Below are 19,659 nucleotides of genomic sequence, written 5' to 3'. Positions count from 1 at the left end.
GTTCTTAGAGGACTATTATTTTTCTTAATGATTTACTATGTATTGTACTGTTAAATTAGGGTTGCCATATTTTGCCATGCACATGAAAAGGTGGGCTAGAAAAGAAATAGATAACTTCGAAATAAAGGTATGCTGCCTTTATTTGGACCCCCTCTTCCCACAGCAGCTGCAACACCAACCACCTATGATTCAGGGGACCCCAGGGTGCAGCCTCTGGCACCCTGCAACCACAGTGGCTGCAACCACAGATAAACATTTGCAAAGTCCCTGGTCCATAAGCATGGAATGCTTTGGATCCTAACCAATATATAGACTGTGGTTGGAGAGCCTGTGGTTTGGGACTCCCATTTCCATCAGCCCCAACAAGTGCAGCCAATGGTGAAGGATAACAGAATTGAATCACATAGAGTTGTAGGGTTGGAAACAGCCCCAAAGGGATGATGGAAGCTGGAGTACCAAGCAGCCTGCCGCAGGGTCAGCACAGCTCCCCAACGCTTTATTCATGGATTGAGATTATGGCTCATGTTTTAGAGTCTTTGAATGGTACCCACAGGGAAGTATACCAGCTGTGCACAAACATGTATACTGGCAAACTGTTTTTAGGGCACACGTTTGCTTTTTTTTTTTTTTTTTTGCCCCATTCTGGAGACTGTAAATGAAGCCATTATCTAGAACTATGACATCTTGTCATGCTATTAGCAGCAGTGGGACTGGTTATGTACCAACATGTCACTGTTTCGTTCTGTTCACTTTGCAGCAGTCACGTTCTTGGATGAGTATTCCTATAGATATAATGAAAATTATATTTTTAAATTTAGATGTTTCCATCTTACATCAGTCACTGTAACTTGTGCTCTAATATTTTAAGTTTGAACTACATACATGGATGAGCAATATTGAAATCAGAGGAAACTGATGTTGCAATTAGAACAATGTCATTTTGGACACTTCTGGGTGAATAATCCTTCATTTCAACATAATGTCTGCAGTCTTGTGGTAAATATTGTCCCTGTCTTCAGAGGCTTAGGCTGCGTGAACTCAGCTTTACAGAACCTTGCATATGTCCTTCAGACAGTAAATTAAGTGAGTGTGTATTGCAGTTTCCAGTTACTACCCATGCACCCACATACTTCCTGAATGTGTGGCAAAAAAAGCACTTTGTGCCACAGTGCTTCTACGACCATGAAAAGTAACTTCATGCCCCCTGTAGAAGTGAAAGAAGAGACTGGGCTCCATTACTATAAGAATTTTAAAAAAGGACTGAAAGTGACTGTACATTACACATGAGGAACCCATTTACAGTTGGAGGGCCAAATTCCCTTCTGGACATTTATTCCTGCACTGCAGGGGGTTGGCCTAGATGACCCTGGTAAAAAGGTAAAGGTAAAGGTACCCCTGCCCGTACGGGCCAGTCTTGACAGATTCTGGGGTTGTGCGCCCATCTCACTCAAGAGGCCGGGGGCCAGCGCTGTCCGGAGACACTTCCGGGTCACGTGGCCAGCGTGACATCGCTGCTCTGGCGAGCCAGAGCCGCACACGGAAACGCCGTTTACCTTCCCGCTAGAAAGCAGTCCCTATTTATCTACTTGCACCCAGAGGTGCTTTCCAACTGCTAGGTTGGCAGGCGCTGGGACCGAGCAACGGGAGCGCACCCCGCCGCGGGGATTCGAACCGCCGACATTTCGATCGGCAAGCCCTAGGCACTGAGGCTTTTACCCACAGCGCCACCCGTGTCCTGTCTAGATGACCCTGGGGTCCCTTCCAGTTCTACAATTTTATTATTCCCAGGGCCACATGCCAGTGACAGGCAAAGTGGCAACAAAGGTAAAGGTTTCTACAGCAGGCTACTTTCTATACAGTCTTTTGTATCCCCTCCAGACAAGCAAGTTTGAGGACAAATACCAGCCAGGCAAAAACACTCAAGAAGGATGTGAAACAGGTCCAGTGAAGGGCCAGGCATGAGGAGAGTTCTGAGGGCCAGAAAGAGAGGCATGTGGGGGCCGCATCTGGTCACTGAGTCTGCTGTACAGGCTGAATGAACACATGTCAATGCAAGGGGAAGCATAGGGATCAATACATACTTTCAAAGGTTAAGCAAAGGGGAGGCAGGGGGAGAAGGAAAGACACAAAACAGGTAAGAAAAACACCATCCTGTTTAATATTTTAAAAGCATTAGTAAAATATGAGCATAAGGAAGAAAAGATCAGTTGCTGTTCTGCCATTCTACCCGCAGTGAAGTCTTCATAACACTGATGGCAAGTATCTGCACGCACACATACAGCTTAAGACCAGTAAGACCACAGCCAAACTGAGGCACACATTGCATCAATGGCTATGTAGTCACAAAGGAAGGAGAACTTGCAGTTAAAACTAGAGAAGCCTTTCATATTTTTGCTTGGATCCAAAAAGAACTTTATTTTTAAGGAAGTTTGCGGAAGAGATGTTTCCTGTCCACTTCTCCCCACTGTGTGCATCCCCCCTTACCCTGAAAAAGAAAATCCTCTCTGGGTGGTCTGAGGGACCCTCCTGAACAATATGGAATGTGGTTCAGGGGGGAAGAGGGGACAGGAAGCTTTCCTTTCATAAAGTTCCTTAAAATTTATTTAGGAACGAAGCCTCTGCCTGAGCACATGCTCAGAAGGCATGACTCATTAAAATATGTAAAGGGTCACAGAAGGGAGAAGCTCAACAATAAGAAGACTTTCCACAACAAGATAACCATCTTTGGCCCAGGTCTCCCCCTACAATCCACGTAACATTCTTTTGAGAAGCAACATGACCTCTATGAAACCAAAGGTGACGTCTGTGGAAAGGTCACTCTTGGGGGTACACTGAGTTGTACATAGGTGCACAATCCAGCGTTTCCCAGCCTTGGGGTCTCCAGCTGTTTTTGGACTACAGCTCCCATCATCCCTAGCTAGCAATACCAGGGTCAGGGATGATGGGAATTGTAGTATGAAACCAGCTGGAGGCCAAGGGTTGGGAAACCCTGCACTAGTGTGTGAATGTAATCAACACTCATGCAAAACAAAATTCTCCATTGACAAGGGTTTTTTTTTTTTTTTTTGGATGCCACTTTGGTACCAAGTACGCAGTGTGACCAGAAGAAATATTAAGAAACAACACCCACCCACCCCCAGCCTTCTGTCCCTCAAATATCCCACACGGGTAAGTTTTTTCAACATGCCCTGATTTTGAAAATGAGCTGCTACAAAAATAACCTCCTATGAAGAAATCTGTGCTAAATGAACCAGAATTGTTGGGTCAGCCACAAAACTGACCATTCCAACCTCCATTACTGGCTCAGCAAAATATTAACCATTATCCGGTTCTCCCTTTTATCTGATTTACTTTAACACGGGACTCTGGTTGGCTGAAAAACTGGCAAACGACTGACTTTTACACTGCAGCTTTTTTTGGATTTAAAACCAGCTGCTTCAGCAGAACACCTCACATACACAAACCTGTTTCAAAAGAAGTCAGAAGAAATGTCCAAGTGCAACAGTGCTTCTTGCTGTCTGCAAGGGAGACAAAGTCACTGCAGAATGAGACCCAACAGCTGGTCACACAGCAGTGAAACAGACTTGTGTGAACATGAAATTATGAAATTCTTTTTCCACAAACAGTGGCAAAGGCACAGTCTCAAGGGATGGGAAAGGCTCTGGGAGGACCATAAACCTCTCAATGTCTTTTGCGCCCCAGTAATTGCATGATTCAGCAGTCCTGCTGCCATCACTTAGCGACAGGACAGAGGCTTTCCACTGGAACCCGCTGCATCCTTATAGCACCACCATCCTGTGATCTCCGCACTGTTCACACTCCCATGATTCAGGCATCATATCTCCACATCACTTTCTTTATCGTTATCATGGTCACCATCGTAGAACTCGTTTGAAGCCTCTGGCCTGCAAGACAAGTTAACACAGGAGGAGGCCAAAAATTAAGCACAGACACTGGAAACCTGCCCACCTAAAACTGCAGCAACTACATGCTTCTGGAAAACAGCAATCTAAACAATAAGCAAAAGCCCAAATCAATGTAGTGTTGGTTCTGGGGGGCACATATCATAGTTCCTCCAGTTGGGCTGGGGTGCAAAAACAGGACGCTTCTACTTGAGGAATAAACTGAAACATGCCTGCTGTAGTTCTCCTCAGAACCTCTCTCTTCAGGATCAGGCTCATCTGGGCGATCAAAATTCAGCAAATCAGAAGGGACGTCATGGATCTGGACACTGGGTGCATGGTTCAGCATCTTCAAATTCTCAAATATAGTTTGCCGAATTTGATCTAAGTACTGGTCAGAAGAGAAGAGGGGGAGAAACAGCAGGTCATATCATAGACGCCTTCAGGTATCAAAATGTTTATAAAGTTCCAGCCATCACTCCTGCCTGGCTGTCAGAAATGCCAAGGGCACTAGATTTTCTCTTACTGCAGGAGTAGAGAAGCCATTTGGCCCAAGGGCCGACAGGAACCTGTCCAAATTGCCAGGGCCAAAACAAAAGCAAAACTCTTAAGGGAGTGGGAAGCAAAATCACACCCCCACCACCACCACCCCCATCCACAAAACATGTACCAGACACCAAGGACACAGCACTGCGCCTCTTCTCCCCCACCCTCTCTCTCACAAACAGAGCACTCCAGAAACAAAATAAAATTCCTCTCTAAGGAGCAGATGGGTCCTTTATCTAGGTCTAGGATCTTGGTGCTAAGCACAGCAGCACTAGGTTTAGAGATAAGCCCTCTGCCTATTCCTTCAGAGCAAAAGGCAGCATTTCCACCCACTCAGAGTTTGTGTGGGGTACAGAAAAATGCTGCTTTTAAAATCAAAGAGCAGACAGAGAGCTTATCTCCAATCTAAGAGCAAAGATAGGAGCTCCTTCTGCTGTCCTTTGTCTCTCTCAACGGGGCCATTGCTAATCTTAGCACTTGTAACATAAATTAAAAATCCCTTTAATTGTCACTTATGACATCAGGTGATTAGTAACGATCTGGATGAAATTCAACAATGTGAAGTCCATGTAATATATTAGGTACATTTGGCAGGCAGTTCACAGAATCAGAAAGGCAGTGCTCAGTATATTCCAATTTAGACAGGAGTCACACTCCTCTTAAAATATCAGATTGCAGCTGGGTGGTCCTGCTTGATCTTGGTGTCTTCTACGCTTATGATAATTTTTTATTCTCTTGCTAATTATGCTGTTCTAAATATGCATTTTATAGTGGACTTCCTTTAATAATGTTTTCTTTTGAAATGGTCAAGATAACTTTTTCCCTAACTTGGCTGTGTTAAATGTACATTTTATAGCTGACCTCTTTTGTAATGTTTTATTTTGAAATCTTTAAAGATAATATTTTAGTTTCCTGTTGCTTTGAATGTATACTTGACTTTCCTCAGTAATGATTTATTTAATGTTTTAATGAAGGTTGTAAACCACTTTGAGATTTTTTTCTTAAAAATATAAAGCAGTATAGAATGAAATTAAAAATGAAAATAATAACTATTTGCCCCAAATGAATTTGCAGGTTCGGAATGATCCCAATCACTCTTACTCAGGCATAGGCAAACTCGGCCCTCCAGGTATTTTTGGGACTACAACTCTCATCATCCCTAGCTAACAGGACCAGTGGTCAGGGATGTTGGGAATTGTAGTCTCAAAACATCTGGAGGGCCTGCTCTTACTGCTTGGAATGGGCTTTGGGAAACCAGAAGCACCAATGCTGCAACTTTTGAAAATGTCAAGGTAGAAGACATGGTGGGAGGCTAAAGCAGAGCTAACTGAAATATGTATGGCCAAAGTTACTTACCTGCCTCGAGTTCTGATTTTCAATTCGAGTGCTGACATCAGGGTGGAGGGTAAAGTCTGGAGCAAAGTATTCAAAGTACTCTGCATAGAGACAGACAATTAGTGTGGATACATGCATACTGATGTTTATACATTTTAAAATAAGGAGGAAATCCATGCACAACCCCTTTCAAACAACTCTACAAGCCCGTGCAACAACTAACTGAACAGCAAGCTGCAGCTCCACTCTCCTAAAGGAGGAATCTCTCTCAATGCCTTGGCTCCCTTTATGTAAATTAATGAAATCAGCTGATTTTCCAGCTGCTTAGAACTGATGAAAACATAGAATCAAATTCTGCTTCATCTACAAAGCTGTAATGCCATCAAACCAACAAATATCTTTCTATGAAGCTTTAATGGAGAGTCAACACCCCATTTCCACTACTCTTTACTATCTGGATTGGAATTTGGTTACAGCAGAAGTACATGATAAACGATGGTCTAGGCAGATGCTGCTTCTTTCACAACATCTGTAGTATATTTTAGAGTTTTTAAATGGATAATAAATATTTTCAGTCAGTTTTCCGGTTTGCATAACACAGAATTATTGGGAATCAATGTTGATGAGCAAATGTAATAACCACTGACAACTCCAAGTGGAAAAAGTAACAGGATTAAATAATCTGGTTTAAAATAATTTGCCTCCAATAATTAGAAAGGCATAGGCAGATATGAAAAGGTTGGCCAAAAGTTGGTCGCCACCTCCACCACGTAAATCTGCTTAACCCTAATATTTTGAAACAATCTAAAAGATGCTGCTTGTGAATTACAGATTAACCAACCCCAACCCCCAACAAATCATGCTGGAGAATTTGGATGAGGTGGATATTGTTGGTTTCTGTTTGTGCCACTGTGCAGCTGCTTGGAGTCACAGGACTCTGTTTACATTCCAGAGACAGTCCAGGTTGTTGGAAGTCTCACGGGAGACGGATGTGACGTTACTGGTTTTCCTGTTCCTTTGTTTCAGTTGCTCTCTGCTCTCACAGGGAGAGGATGTATTTTTCTTTGCTGTCTGCGTAGCTTAGAAATAAAGCATAGCATGTAGCCATAAATCTCATTACTTCCGCGTGCTGTTTTGGAATCTATGCTGAATGGGATGTGCCTGGAGCCTTATCAGAGGCTCAGGTCGTTAATTATCGTCGGGGGCGACTTGGCCAGAAGATGAGCTTTATCAGCTCGGTCGAACACAGATTCTGACAGATATATCCCTGCACCCAGCCCAACCCAGAGACACTGCCTCTGTTGGCAGGGCAGTTCCACCAGCAAGAGCTTCCCCACTGTATCTGCCCAAACAAGGGGTACAAGCTACCACTGGCAGCGTTGTTAGCAGCAGCCAATAGCAACCCCCAAAATGGAGCGTTTCAGGGTAGAGGTGGGCTAGAACCCAAATCAGCCGGGCTGCTGTCACATGGTAACAAGGGGCCCAACCATAGTGAGCTGACATTTTCCTCTGCACACCACACCTGCTCTGATCAGCACATGCAACGAGGTTCTACAGGTGGCAGCGGCTACTCCATGAAGCCTTGTCATTGCTTTTGAACTATCCCCCTAAGTTATCTAGATACTAATAACTTGCGGAAACTAAATATGCTACAAGTGAAATCAGTGACGTTTGAACATGTAGGTCCTCAACTTACCACTATATGGAAGCTCCTCACTAATTGCTTCATCTACAAGTAATGATGTTTCATAAGTCCTAAAATGAAAGGCAGATAATTTCAATCCAGAGTACAGTGAAGTCTTCACATGACACAAACCTGTGCCATTTTATATCCAAGGAAGGTGAAGCCCCAACCCATTATCAACAAAAGTTTCCAGAAGACTCACCAGCATCGGGCCACATTGCGAACTGTGTAGCCACCTCCTCCTAACACCAGGAGGGGTATGTTGAAACTCTTTACATATTCTACACATTCCCTAGGATTCAAAGTTATAAAATTTAGAAATGAATTCCTGTCAAATTTGCTTACATTCATCTATGTGTTGTACATAAACCATCACCCTTCATATGGCTACAAATAGGTTTTGGGAAATTTACAAATAACTAACAACACAGGCTCTATTTACTCAGGTGTATGCTCCTGAGCGCGTTAAAAGTGGGAGGCTTATTTCAGCCTGGTCAAAAGCCCAGAAAAATATATGCAGCATAAAGAGTCAGTGTGAACTCTCTAAAGTCCTAAATATTGAAAAGACTGAGTAATGTATATTATGTATACACACAATAACTTATTCTGAGCTAAATGCTGATCTTTCACTACTGACTTCAAAGGTGAAGGTTGAAAAAAAGGTAAAGAGAGCCTAGGTAGGTATGTACTATTAACCCATCTGTACCACCTCAAGGTAATTCTTAGTATAACTGTAGGAGGCATACACAATTAATAAAGAACATAAAGAACAAGCAAAACCTGTAAACTTTCTGCTTATCTTGTCTTTGTGAGAAAGCAGATAATTGTGCAGGTGTGCCTTATAGAACACACCTGCCTACAGAGGGGGACAACTGATCCAAACATGTTAACAAAAGTGGAACAACAATACCATCACTACTACAAAGCACCAAATCAACATAACACTACATTATTGCTCAGAAAATCAGAAACGAATCCTCATGAGCCAGGATGAGAATCAATTCTCAGAATGGGGAGGGGGAGAGACAGGGTTTCAGACTGTTAAGCACCAAGGACCAAAAAAGATGTGACACAGAGATAGATTAATGCAGGGGGTCGCCAAAGTTTTTGGAGCAGTGGGCACATTTTGAATTTGGGGGAAGTGCCTGTCACAAATTGACTGCTGTTGGGGCAAAGCACAATTAGAGCAAGTACACGCACTGCTATTTCCCCCTTCCAGACCTCATGCTTATTGTGGGAAATAAGCCATGTCCTGCTTGTGGAGATCACATGGCAATTATTTACACTATTAGGAAAAATAAACAAGGTGGCCACACACACACACACACTCTCTCTCTCTCTCTCACACACACACACACACACAGAGAGAGAGAGAGAGAGAGAGAGAGAGAGAGAGAGAGAGAGAACCGTCTCTCACACTTCACAAATGCTTCTCCCTCTCCACCCAAGTGCATCTTTCCCTCTCTCAAAGCACACATTCATCCATACTTCCTGCTCACATACGTGTCTGTCTCTCACAGACCATACGCATGACTCTCCCCCTTCCAGCTCTCTCTCATACAAACACAACACTACACATGCATTTCTCATCTCTCTGCTCAAGTGCATCTCTACCAACTGCATGCAGAACCCCTTCAAGGGGTGAAGCAAGTGGACACCACCAGCTCCACATTAACTGGCAGGCAACAAGCAAGCAAAGAGGATGGACCACTAGATGAGCAGAGAAGCAATCCCTGCCACTTCTCCCCACTGGAAAAGCAACCCCTCAAAAGCAACCAGAATGCAAGAACAACCCTTCCAGCTTTGCTTTATTTTTAACTGAAGCAACCACAAAGGCTCTGATTTTTATCAGACCAGCAGCACTGTTTTTGCGATATAGTTCATTCACCATAGCAAGCAGCTATTTAGCCTATATCAGGAAATATAGTACACCTGCACTTTTCCACGGGGTGGGGGGCAATAGCAAGTTCATCAGAAAGCACATTTTACTAAAGTAGAACAGGTGGGGGTGTTAAACTTTTTCTCATACTGTTTTTCAATCACATACACACCAGTTAATTCCACTGTGTTTTTCTGCTGCAGGGCTAATAGTCGCTTTGTGGGAGGGGTCAACCTCTCCCCCACCCCTCCAGCACCACTAGTCCAAACAAATGTGATGCTCCCACAGCTGCATGAAAGGGTAAAAAAGGTGGGAGATCCAATCACATCCGTTTCAGTTCCAATGTGCCTTTTACTCAACTCATTAAAGGGACTCACCCATGTCCTCTTATGCTGAGGTTAAAGCAACCAAGACGATCACAACCTAGCGAGTCAGCACCACACTTAATGGAGGCAAAGAAGAAGAAATGAGGAGAAAACAACAGTATCGATGCACTAGCTACTGATTATCCAAAACACTCACAACAGAATATCAGGAACGCCTCTCATCCCAGCCAGCCCACCTATCTCCCAATCCTCCCCCCACTAGGTTCTTCTGTGTGACCACCAAAGGAAATGCAAGTCCACACCCATGACTCTCACTGCTTAGGTCATCCATCCTCTTACCTGCAGCACTATGCACGTGGGCTGATAGAACTCTATAACTTGATTAATGACTGGCTGGAAGAGGTGTTTGTAACCTTCAAAGAGAAGACAAAACTCTGCTGTTATAGCTCCTCTGCTGCAATCTGCACAGAAGACAGAATATCCAGCAAGGCCCAAGAAAAGCCTTCCACTTACTTTGGTCATCAATGCCATCACGCAAAGGTACGTTGAGACAGTAATAACGGCCACTCTCAGCTCCCACTTCGTACATGTCACCTAGCAGGTGAAAGCGGGGCAAAGTGCAGAATTCAAACTTTGATTTTTAAAATAGGTTACTACCTAGCTAATCCACAGCCTGAAGAAATCCCATCCCTATTTTCAGCTAACCACTGGAACATCCCCACACTAATGTACCTATCCAATATCTAAGCACTCTGCAGGTATCCAAAATGAAATCTGTATTACATCTTTAATCCAGTTTATAATAAGCAATAAAAAGTTTTGTACCTGTACCAGGGAAGAAGTAGTTTCCATATTTGTGAAAGGACACTGTCATGACACGGTCTGTCAAATAAAAAGCCTCCTGAACACCATCTCCATGATGGATATCTATGTCAATGTACAGTACACGTGGGTGATATCTGTCAGAAACCCAAAGACATGTTAGAGAAGCAGGTGGAAGCTGGCAACACCAGGGTCAAATCCTGTATCCAAGCTGCACAGCCACTCCCCTCACCCAGTTGCCAATCCAAGTTTCTTACTCACCAAAAGGTGTATTTCATGTCATAGATCAGAAAGGGAAACATATGTATGTAATTTATAGTTGGGCAGCAGATAGGGAATAGGATTGGAGACAAGCAGGTAATGTGTTTAAATTATCTGTAAAGCCAGACTGGAGGAGGAGGAAGGAATAACTTGGTCTTCTTGATGAAGGGAGCAATGCCAAGTAGTGGAAGCCAGTGTAATTTATGCCAGTTTAAGTTAAGCAAGCATAAAGTGCACCAGATCCAAACCCCAGTCAGGGTGGGGTTTTCAAACACAAGACTGCACCAAAAAAATGCCAAGCCAGGGCTTAATTATTGCATTTCTTAAACTAGAACAAAAAAATGCAGGTAGGAAAGAAGTGTACCACATCTGGACTCAGCCAGACACAACTAAACAAGAATTATCACATTATGATCAAACACTTGAAGAAGGTTCAATGGAAAGGGAATGGGAAGGGCCACCAGCACAAGAGAAGCCATTTAGACACACAATCTCCAGTGCAACTCCATTATGCCATTTACAGCACCACCAACTCCTCCCTCCGCCTATGCACCGCTTGCACCAACTCCTTACTTGAGAAGCTCCAAGATGCCGATCACAATGTCATTGACATAACAAAACCCAGAAGCCTGAAACACAAAAAAGGCAAAAGTGAGTCAGTGAAAAGCAACTAAGTTTTCTTTACCCTCCAAAGCAAGGAAAGTAGACTTGCCTCATTACCTCAAACTTCTTGGCATGGTGAAGACCTCCAGCCCAGTTTATTGCAATATCACAGATCTAAGGACAGAAGGAGGACATTAGCTCAAAGGAAAGAGGATTATGCCTTAACAGCAATACTTACCAAGGGATGATGAATCCCTACATCCTAAGCTACCCCATTCACTCTGCTGACTGCCTTTGCAAAACAACAACAACAAACTGTTAAGGCTATCTGAGTTATAGTTTTGTACCCATGGGAGTATTTAGCATTTATACTTCCTAGCATTCTAAGCACTTCATTGAACTCCTCACCAAAAAAACCTATAAGGTAGGTCAGAATTAGTACCTCCATATTGGAGATGGGAGGCTTAAAACCACCAAGTGAATTCATGCCCCAGATAGGATTTGAACTGGGGGGTTCATGAGTACCCCACCACACCATATCAGATATCATAAAGCTCCCCCAGAGTCAATGATTATGAATACCATTTTAGTTGCACAAAAAAATTACAGAGCAACTCTTAGAGCGATCTGGTTGACAGCAACTTAAGGATGTGAAGATGACATCACCTTGTTACCTTATTATTCAGTTGTGTTGCTCCTTGCAATGAAGCCCCAGTATATCGAGAACAAAATTCAAACAGCCCTGGAAACACTGGACTATGAGAGAACACAAAATTACACTTAGTTCAGGATAACATGGCAGAAACTTTCCAATCCAAAATAGCTATTTGGATATGGAAGATCTGACCATATCGCTAGATGTGAATAAGAAACACAAGACAGGCAAGGCAACATTTTTGTTTAGCAGCCACAGTTGAAATAGGAGTGTGCAAGTCGTCTAATAATTCAGAACTCTTAATCTGCAAGGGTCCATGGTTCTACTTGCCAAGGCAAGTGCCTATCCCCAGCAAACATGACAAGCCCTCTCCCAATCAAGGAGCAGGGGCTGGGCATTACCCACAATTGGAAACACAACACATCCAGAGATGCTCCAAGTACCCTGAAATAACAGGAAGACGAAGAGGAAGAGTTTGGATTTGATATCCCGTTTTATCACTACCCTAAGGAGTCTCAAAGTGGCTAACAATCTCATATCCCTTCCTCCCCAACAACAAACAATCTGTGAGGTGAGTGAGGCTGAGAGACTTCAGAGAAGTGTGACTAGCCCAAGGTCACCCAGCAGCTGCATGTGGAGGAGCAGGGACGTGAACCTGTTTCGCCAGATTACAAGTCCACTGCTCTTAACCACTATACCACACTGGCTCTGGAAAGTCCATAAACAGCATTCCCACTACTCCTGCTCCCTGTATTGTCTCTGATAATTGAGGTGGCATACAGAGCAATCCTAGCTGTATCGTCCTTCTATTTCTCCAACCCCCTTTTAAAGCCATGCAAGTTGGCGGCCATCATTACATTTAGCAGTCTCAAATTCCACTATGTGATGTTTAAAAAGGTACTTCCTTTTGTTTAGCCTGTATCTTCCAGCCTTCGGATTCATTGGGTGGCCCTAGTGCTTAGGGGTATACTGCCTCTGACCATGGAGTCTCCTTTTAGTAATAATGGTTACTGATGGACCTATCCTCCGCAACTCTTTCAAGTAGCCAAGGAACGGTGCACAAGGGCAGAATCACCCATTTCTTTCAGTATTGCAGTTGTAGCTGCACAGAGAAGTCAAATCAGCCTGGAGAGGGTGGCAAGGGGTCAATACAGCAGTGCTTGGCAGGTCCACATAGGGTTTCAGGGCTGGCTCTGGTTCCTTTTGAAGCTTTCCTTATTGCTGTCTCTCAAGATGACATAGAAAGCTGAGAAAGTTTGTTGGAACAGAAACGTCTTCAGGTGTTTCCAGAAAGTGCAGCTATCTGTGACTGCACTATCTAAGCAGGAACACCGCTCCTCAAAACAGGGGCCACCACACTAGAAGCCCTGCTCCAAGTTACTTCTGAGCAAGCTTCTGATATCTTTGCAGCTTGACGGAGAAGCTCTCCTTACTCCTACTGGGTAAGGCTGTCTCTCAAGTGAGTTGGTCATTGGTATGTGAGACCCAGCCCACTAGCAGTGTCACTTTCCCTTTTGAAACTTGTCCTGGTAGCAGATTAGCAGCCAGTGCGAATCCAGAAAATACAGTGTTGCATGCTGTCGGCCATTGGCTCCTGCAAGCAACCCAGCTGTCATGTTCTTCACTAGCTGCAGCCTCTGGGCTAACATCAAAGTCACCCCACATAAAGCACCTTGCAGTAACCTCCCCCTTGAGCTTGACAATGCATGGATGACTGTAGGCACACAGTAATATTGTGTGTGTGTGTAAGAAACCACCGGCTTTGCTAGTCCTCAGGCTTTAGTAAGCCTCCTGGTGCTCCCGTAAGCAGGGCCGACCCAAGATATTTTGGCACCTGAGGTAAACCACAAAATGTTCTGCGGTGGTCTAAGAATGACAGGAAACTACGTTTTCCTCAGTATTTTCTAGCCTAACTCCATGTGCTTTAACATCACTTCAAGAATTAGGAACCTTTTAGACTTTTCTTAATTAAGTCATAACTTTTCTCTAAAAAGCTTTGGTGACATTAAGATTTCTGCATATGAGATCTTCAGCTCTATTACAGTAGTACACATCCTTGGTGAAGCCAGGAAAATAAGCAAATATTTACTGTTGGATTATGTTCATAGAGCACATGAATAAAGCTTGAATGAGTGCCTTCCACTTATCTCCCCCTAGTCAATCTCTCTGCATGGCATTCCATTTCCTCTCTCACACCACATTCACATCAGTCAATCATCTACCCTTCTACATCCTCACATATATTTCCACATGTAAATCTTCATGTTTCTAACCAAACAAAGACATTATCTTATTTCTTCTGTCATTCACATCTGTATTAGATTTATTTAGCAAAAATTTTAAACCACTTGATTATATGCAGAACCCCCAAGTTGTTTTAAAAAAAATGAAGCAAACAATATTGCAATGAAAGATCAGTACTTTTTTGTTTGAGCAGGCATTTGGGACCTCTGTAATATCCACCCTGCCCACACCACACATTTTGGGTCCTATCTACCTGATGCACCTAGAAGGTATGCAGCACTTACCAGTCATCCCCCACATTGAAAGCATTGAGGCTCTTGGTGAATCCTTGCATGTTATTTGGAGACACTCGCTGAAGGAAGTCAATGTAATCTTCTGAATGAAAGCGGCACATATCATGCTGAGATGCTTGATATGGTTTAAATACCTGCAAGAGAAATTTCTCCCATTCAGGACTGAATTCAACAGCAGAGCAAGGCTGTACAGCCATCAGACTCAGAGTTCCAGGTTACACTATCCCTAGTCAGACTTCTATATTTATGCTCACCATGGCATGTGAGCTGCTGCAGTTTTATGAACTTAATGAACAGAGCCTTCCTCCCAGACCTGAAGCTGCAGAGGTGGATAGGACTTGTCCTGGCAATTGTACAGCAATTCCCACTCTCAAAGTTGGGTATCCCAGCCAAATAGGTGACAACTGCGGGAACGGGAGGGGGGCTTTTTAGCACAAATTGGAAAGGGGAACGTCAGAAAACTAAAATGCTTTGGCTTGGTAGCAAAGTCAATAAAATTGCTGAGTCCTGCCTCCAGTGATTCCACACTTTGTGAGAGGCTTTACATGTAGTGTATGCAGATTCTGAAATATACCTACAAAGGAATAGATAAAAATGTCCTAAAATAAATATTACTGCCTTGAAACCAGAAGCTGTCTTTGACCCAGTAAATGCAATGCTTACAATCATCTTCTTATAGAGTCCATAGTGCAGAACCAGACTATGGGTCAGTGCCAAGCGATGAGGCTTCATGGGATGTCCCGCTCCTAACACAATAAGAAAGAAAGAAAACACTGTGAAATCAACATCCCCATACCAGAAACAAAGGTTCATTAAGACCTAGCTTATTACTAGCACTCGTCCATAGAGAAAGAAGTGCAAACAGAGATAAAAGTAGCATTGTGGGAGAACATTATGTTGATACATATGAGTCCCTTATAGTTGTATAGCCCAATGATTAAGATTTACATTGTTAAGAACAGTTGAGTGAAGTACCAATTAGTTTCATTCATTGTCTAACTTCTTCTTTGGCAATTGCTCATAGCCAAGTAAGATTGTCTTCCATAAACACGGTTTTAACAATGTGTCTGTAAGTGGCTGTGGAGGCCAATTCTGGATCCGCACATCCTTCCACAGTGGGGACATTGGTTTCCGGACAGGAGTTGATCACGGTGTGGATTTGCCAAGCATGCCTTCCTCTTAGCATGTTTCTCCCTTCCGTCCTGAGTTCGAGTGTCTTCAAAGCCCATGACACCTTTGGTAAAGGCTGTTCTCTAACTGGAGTGCTCGCAGGCTAGTGTTTCCCAGTTGTCAGTGTTTATACTACATTTTTTTTAGATTTGCCTTGAGACAGTCTTTCAACCTCTTTCGTTGACCACCAGCATTACGCTTTCCATTTTTAAGTTCGGAACAGAGTAGTTGCTTTGGAAGATGATCATCAGGCACCTGCATCTTATCATAAGAGTGTTCTCTAAATTAAGTAAATACAGGTTCCACATAATGTATGTATGGTTCTTTGGTGGTGTGTGGTTTTGTTTTGGTTCAGTCAAAATATCCTTTCAATTCCCACCACCCTCACAGGCGTGCTTGGTTAGGAACACAGGAGAGGGCCATCTTGGTGGCTTCTCCCAGACTCCCCCCGCCCCGACCGTGCTTATTATTACTATTAATTTACTTATTATAACCATGTCAAATGGGGACTCGGAGCTGAAAATACACCCATGAAAGAGGCAATTAAACGACTACGGAGTTAAAACTAGATATAAATATAGAAGATCCACGAAAGTGGATTTAAAAGGGGTTGGGGAGGAAGCGGAACCTGACTGACTGGAACTCTTGCTGCTTATTTTTAAAGCGGGGGCTGTTTTCTGAAGGGCGGAGGCAGCGGGCCACTCGGCGGCAGACGGCCCGCTCCGCTCCGCCCGGCAAGACCCGACCTGCGGCCTTTTCCGACCCACCCCCGGCTCCCCTCGCACCGGCCCCCGCAGAACCCGCCGCCGCGCCGCGCACCGTAGTGGAAGTTCCCCACGTCCGGGTCGTAGAAGTAGGCCACCGTCTTCGCCATGGCAACCCCTCGCGGAACGGCCCCGCCGAGTAACGGGCGACCCGCGCGCTGCCACGCCGCCAACGTCACCACGCCGCCGACGCGCACACGGAGGCTCCGCCCATAAGCGAAGTGCAACACCGCTCGCTCGCCCGGGCTCCTCCTGGCTTCTCGCCCGGCCGCTCTCGCGAGACCCAAAGCCTGGGTCTTCGTGGGAGGAGCGTGGGCGGAGTTATAGCATAACTTGCTTGCGTTCCGTCGGTCGGGATTGGCGCGTCGGTAATGAAAGTAAATCGTGGCTCCGCCCCTCTCGGCCCCGCGCACGCGCACAGGCCGCGATCTCTGCGGTGGTGCTGTTTTGAGCCAGCTGCAGCGAAGGCTCAAGAAAAGAGAACAGAATAGGAAGTAATTACATATCTGTCGATATCGATATCTGTTTATAGACATGTATACGATTACTAAAGGTCCGGAGAAAGAAGGGAAAACCTTCTATTTTATTTATTTATTTATTTCTTAAAATGTGTACACTGCTTGATTGTGAAAAACCTCAAAGCTGTTTACAAAAAGGTAAAATCAAGAAAAATCCACAACTCTGCTTTAAAGCATTCAAACGTTAAAATACCAAAGCAGATTAAAATCACTTCCAACTTTCTAAGCCTCTGGACAGGCTTGTCTAAGGCGCTGAACGGAGTACAGGAAGGTGCCTTCTTGATCTCAATAGGCAGGGAGTTCCAAAGTGCAGGCGCGGCCACACTAAACGATCGAGTTCTTAAAAATGTGGAACGGAGTATGTGGCAGCTGCGGTCATGGGTCCTTATGTCCACTAAATGTTTGCTCACAGAATAATACCCAAAACAACAATGAACAGCAAAGCTTCATGTGTGGCTCTAATACTACAGTGGTACCTCTGGTTACGTACTTAATTCGTTCTGGAGGTCCGTTCTTAACCTGAAACTGTTCTTAACCTGAAGCACCACTTTAGCTAATGGGGCCTCCTGCTGCTGCTGCGCCGGCGCGCAATATCTGTTCTCATCCTGAAGCAAAGTTCTTAACCCGAGGCACTATTTCTGGCTTAGCGGAGTCTGTAACCTGAAGCATATGTAACCCGAGGTAACCGCTGTACTATTTGAATTTAGGTGTTAGTAGTTACACAAAGATTTTTCCCAATTCAAAACCACATTCTTATTTACCTGTAACACTTGAAAGAGACCCCTTGCTTTATTTTCATATCACTACAGTATAAAATCTCCTATATGTGCAAGTATGTGAAGAAAGGAGAACAGAAAAGCAGGATAATTAGGAAATGGTAGAATAGCTTTCTAGAGAAATGAAGGCAGGTGGGATGTATTTTCTTTAAAAGATAGAGCTGTAGATCAGGTACCCCCAAACTCAGCCCTCCAGATGTTTTGGGACTACAACTCCCACCATCCCTAGCTAACAGGACCAGTGGTCAGGGATGATGGGAATTGTAGTCCTAAAACATTTGGAGGGCAGAGTTTGGGGGTGCCTGCTATAGATAAACCTGGCTGGTTTAAGAAAGGTGGCGGAAGAGCTCTTATACCCCATTAGAACATCAATCCTCCCTCCCTAAGCCGGGCAAAAGAGCTTTTAGGGAATTAGCCTAGTCCCCCAAGTCCACTGACCGCTCACGACTGCTGAAAACTAAAGTCTGGACAAAAAAAGAAAAGTGTTTTATTTAGCATTTCAAGCCTACGTCCTTAGGTTGGGCTGTCTTCCCCAGAACTGCTTCCTCCTGATAAAACATTTTGTTTCCCACTATCATTATTTGTCCTATGGACCATATGCATTTCCTGAAGGCTTTTCATGCCGTTGAAATCCTCCTTCACTTTTAAATATATATGCATATATGTCTAGCCATTGTGGAAGCAGTAATGAAAACCAGAATTAACCCTCATAATTTCAAATCTATATAATGTTACAGAGAAACATTTAAAAGGATCAGTTCACTTTTTTATTTTTTATTTTTTTGCATTTGCATTGGTTTCATGCAACAAAACATAGAACAAGGATAACAGCCCTCCAGCTATAGTTAAGCATCTAAAACAGTTCTTATTAAATTAATTTGCTTAATATGGACAAACATGATAATACATTAGCTGTAGCCCTTTCCTCTGGCCCAGAAGTGCCATATCAGGTGTGCCTTTGCCACTGTCACAAAATATTACTTTGGGTAGAAGCCCAGTTTAATTGGGACATCCCTACTTTGGCTCAGTATGCCTGAGTGTTTCAGTGTCCATAATGATTGCATACTTAACGTTCCCTCTGGACTGTACCTCTAAGAGAGGTGCAGCAATCAATTAGAACACAGAATTTGCATTTAAGACAATTAAGTCCCATTAACTTGTGGTCTGTGGATTGCAGCATTAATCCCATCACACCTTTTAAGGTTGGAAGACATTAATTGCCCTGTTTAGCAGCTGTTGAGTGAAACTGCTGGGCAGCTGTAGCCCTGAATATCCTGTATAGGGAGCTTTTTAATGTGTAATGTTTTATGTTTTTATATACCTTGGAAGCCAGCCAGAGTGGCTGGGGCAACTCAGTCAGATGGGCGGAGTACAGATACCACTACTACTACAGTAGTACCTCAGGTTAAGTACTTAATTCGTTCCGGAGGTCCGTACTTAACCTGAAACTGTTCTTAACCTGAAGCACCACTTTAGCTAATGGGGCCTCCTGCTGCTGCCGCACTGCCGGAGCACAATTTCTGTTCTCATCCTGAAGCAAAGTTCTTAACCCAAGGTACTATTTCTGGGTTAGCGGAGTCTGTAACCTGAAGCGTATGTAACCCAAGGTACCACTGTACTGCTGCTGCTGCTATTCAGTGCATATATGAGAAAATGAATAAACATAACTAGCATTAGAGACATGCCTACTACTAGTAGATCTGGTAACTAAACTGTATTCCAGGTGTACCCTCCAGTGTTTCTCACTGCACCAACTTCCCTGCCATCTCACCCCTCTCCCTCTTTGCAGGCAAGAGCACCCCATGTGCCAAGAAGCTAGTATGCCTCTGACTTCCAGCTACTACAGATTTTTGAAAGAGTGGTTATTACAACCTTTGAAGG

General features: G+C 43.9%; 1 protein-coding gene and 1 long non-coding RNA gene across 3 annotated transcripts; both read right to left on the bottom strand.

Moving 5' to 3' along the window:
• Positions 1 to 783: 783 nt before the first annotated feature.
• On the bottom strand, positions 784 to 1,813 carry LOC128418016 (uncharacterized). Its single transcript, XR_008331643.1, has 2 exons — positions 1,749 to 1,813; positions 784 to 1,366 (listed from the first exon to the last, which is right to left on the bottom strand). It is a non-coding gene; the product is annotated as an uncharacterized LOC128418016 (long non-coding RNA).
• A 322-nt stretch (positions 1,814 to 2,135) lies between these two features.
• HDAC3 (histone deacetylase 3) lies at positions 2,136 to 16,686 on the bottom strand. 2 transcript variants are annotated; one of them, XM_053397350.1, is made up of 15 exons: positions 16,540 to 16,685; positions 15,214 to 15,296; positions 14,542 to 14,684; positions 12,033 to 12,114; positions 11,476 to 11,532; positions 11,329 to 11,384; positions 10,498 to 10,631; positions 10,186 to 10,266; positions 10,012 to 10,085; positions 9,724 to 9,788; positions 7,670 to 7,759; positions 7,480 to 7,538; positions 5,805 to 5,884; positions 4,136 to 4,293; positions 2,136 to 3,905 (listed from the first exon to the last, which is right to left on the bottom strand). In XM_053397350.1, the coding sequence occupies exons 1-15, from the start codon at positions 16,592 to 16,594 to the stop codon at positions 3,836 to 3,838; spliced, it is 1,287 nt and encodes a 428-aa protein (XP_053253325.1). In that variant the 5' UTR covers positions 16,595 to 16,685; the 3' UTR covers positions 2,136 to 3,835. The 2 variants fall into 2 exon arrangements, with proteins under 2 accessions (XP_053253325.1, XP_053253324.1); XM_053397349.1 differs by having other exon boundaries at positions 2,136 to 4,293; positions 16,540 to 16,686.
• Positions 16,687 to 19,659: the final 2,973 nt, after the last annotated feature.

Source organism: Podarcis raffonei, chromosome 7 (genome assembly GCF_027172205.1).
Source record: "Podarcis raffonei isolate rPodRaf1 chromosome 7, rPodRaf1.pri, whole genome shotgun sequence".
NCBI classification, from domain to species: domain Eukaryota; kingdom Metazoa; phylum Chordata; class Lepidosauria; order Squamata; family Lacertidae; genus Podarcis; species Podarcis raffonei.
This window is presented reverse-complemented; position numbering and strand designations above follow the sequence as displayed.

What these genes read in the sequence shown, in the direction of transcription:
- HDAC3 (XM_053397349.1), bottom strand. Translation starts at nt 16,594, where the DNA reads ATGGCGAAGACGGTGGCCTACTTCTACGACCCGGACGTGGGGAACTTC. An exon ending in CGTGGGGAACTTCCACTACG is followed by an intron (nt 15,297 to 16,539) that starts GTGCGCGGCGCG and finishes TTATTGTGTTAG; the next exon opens with GAGCGGGACATCCCATGAAG. An exon ending in AAAATCAGAACTCGAGGCAG is followed by an intron (nt 4,294 to 5,804) that starts GTAAGTAACTTT and finishes TCTTCTGACCAG; the next exon opens with TACTTAGATCAAATTCGGCA.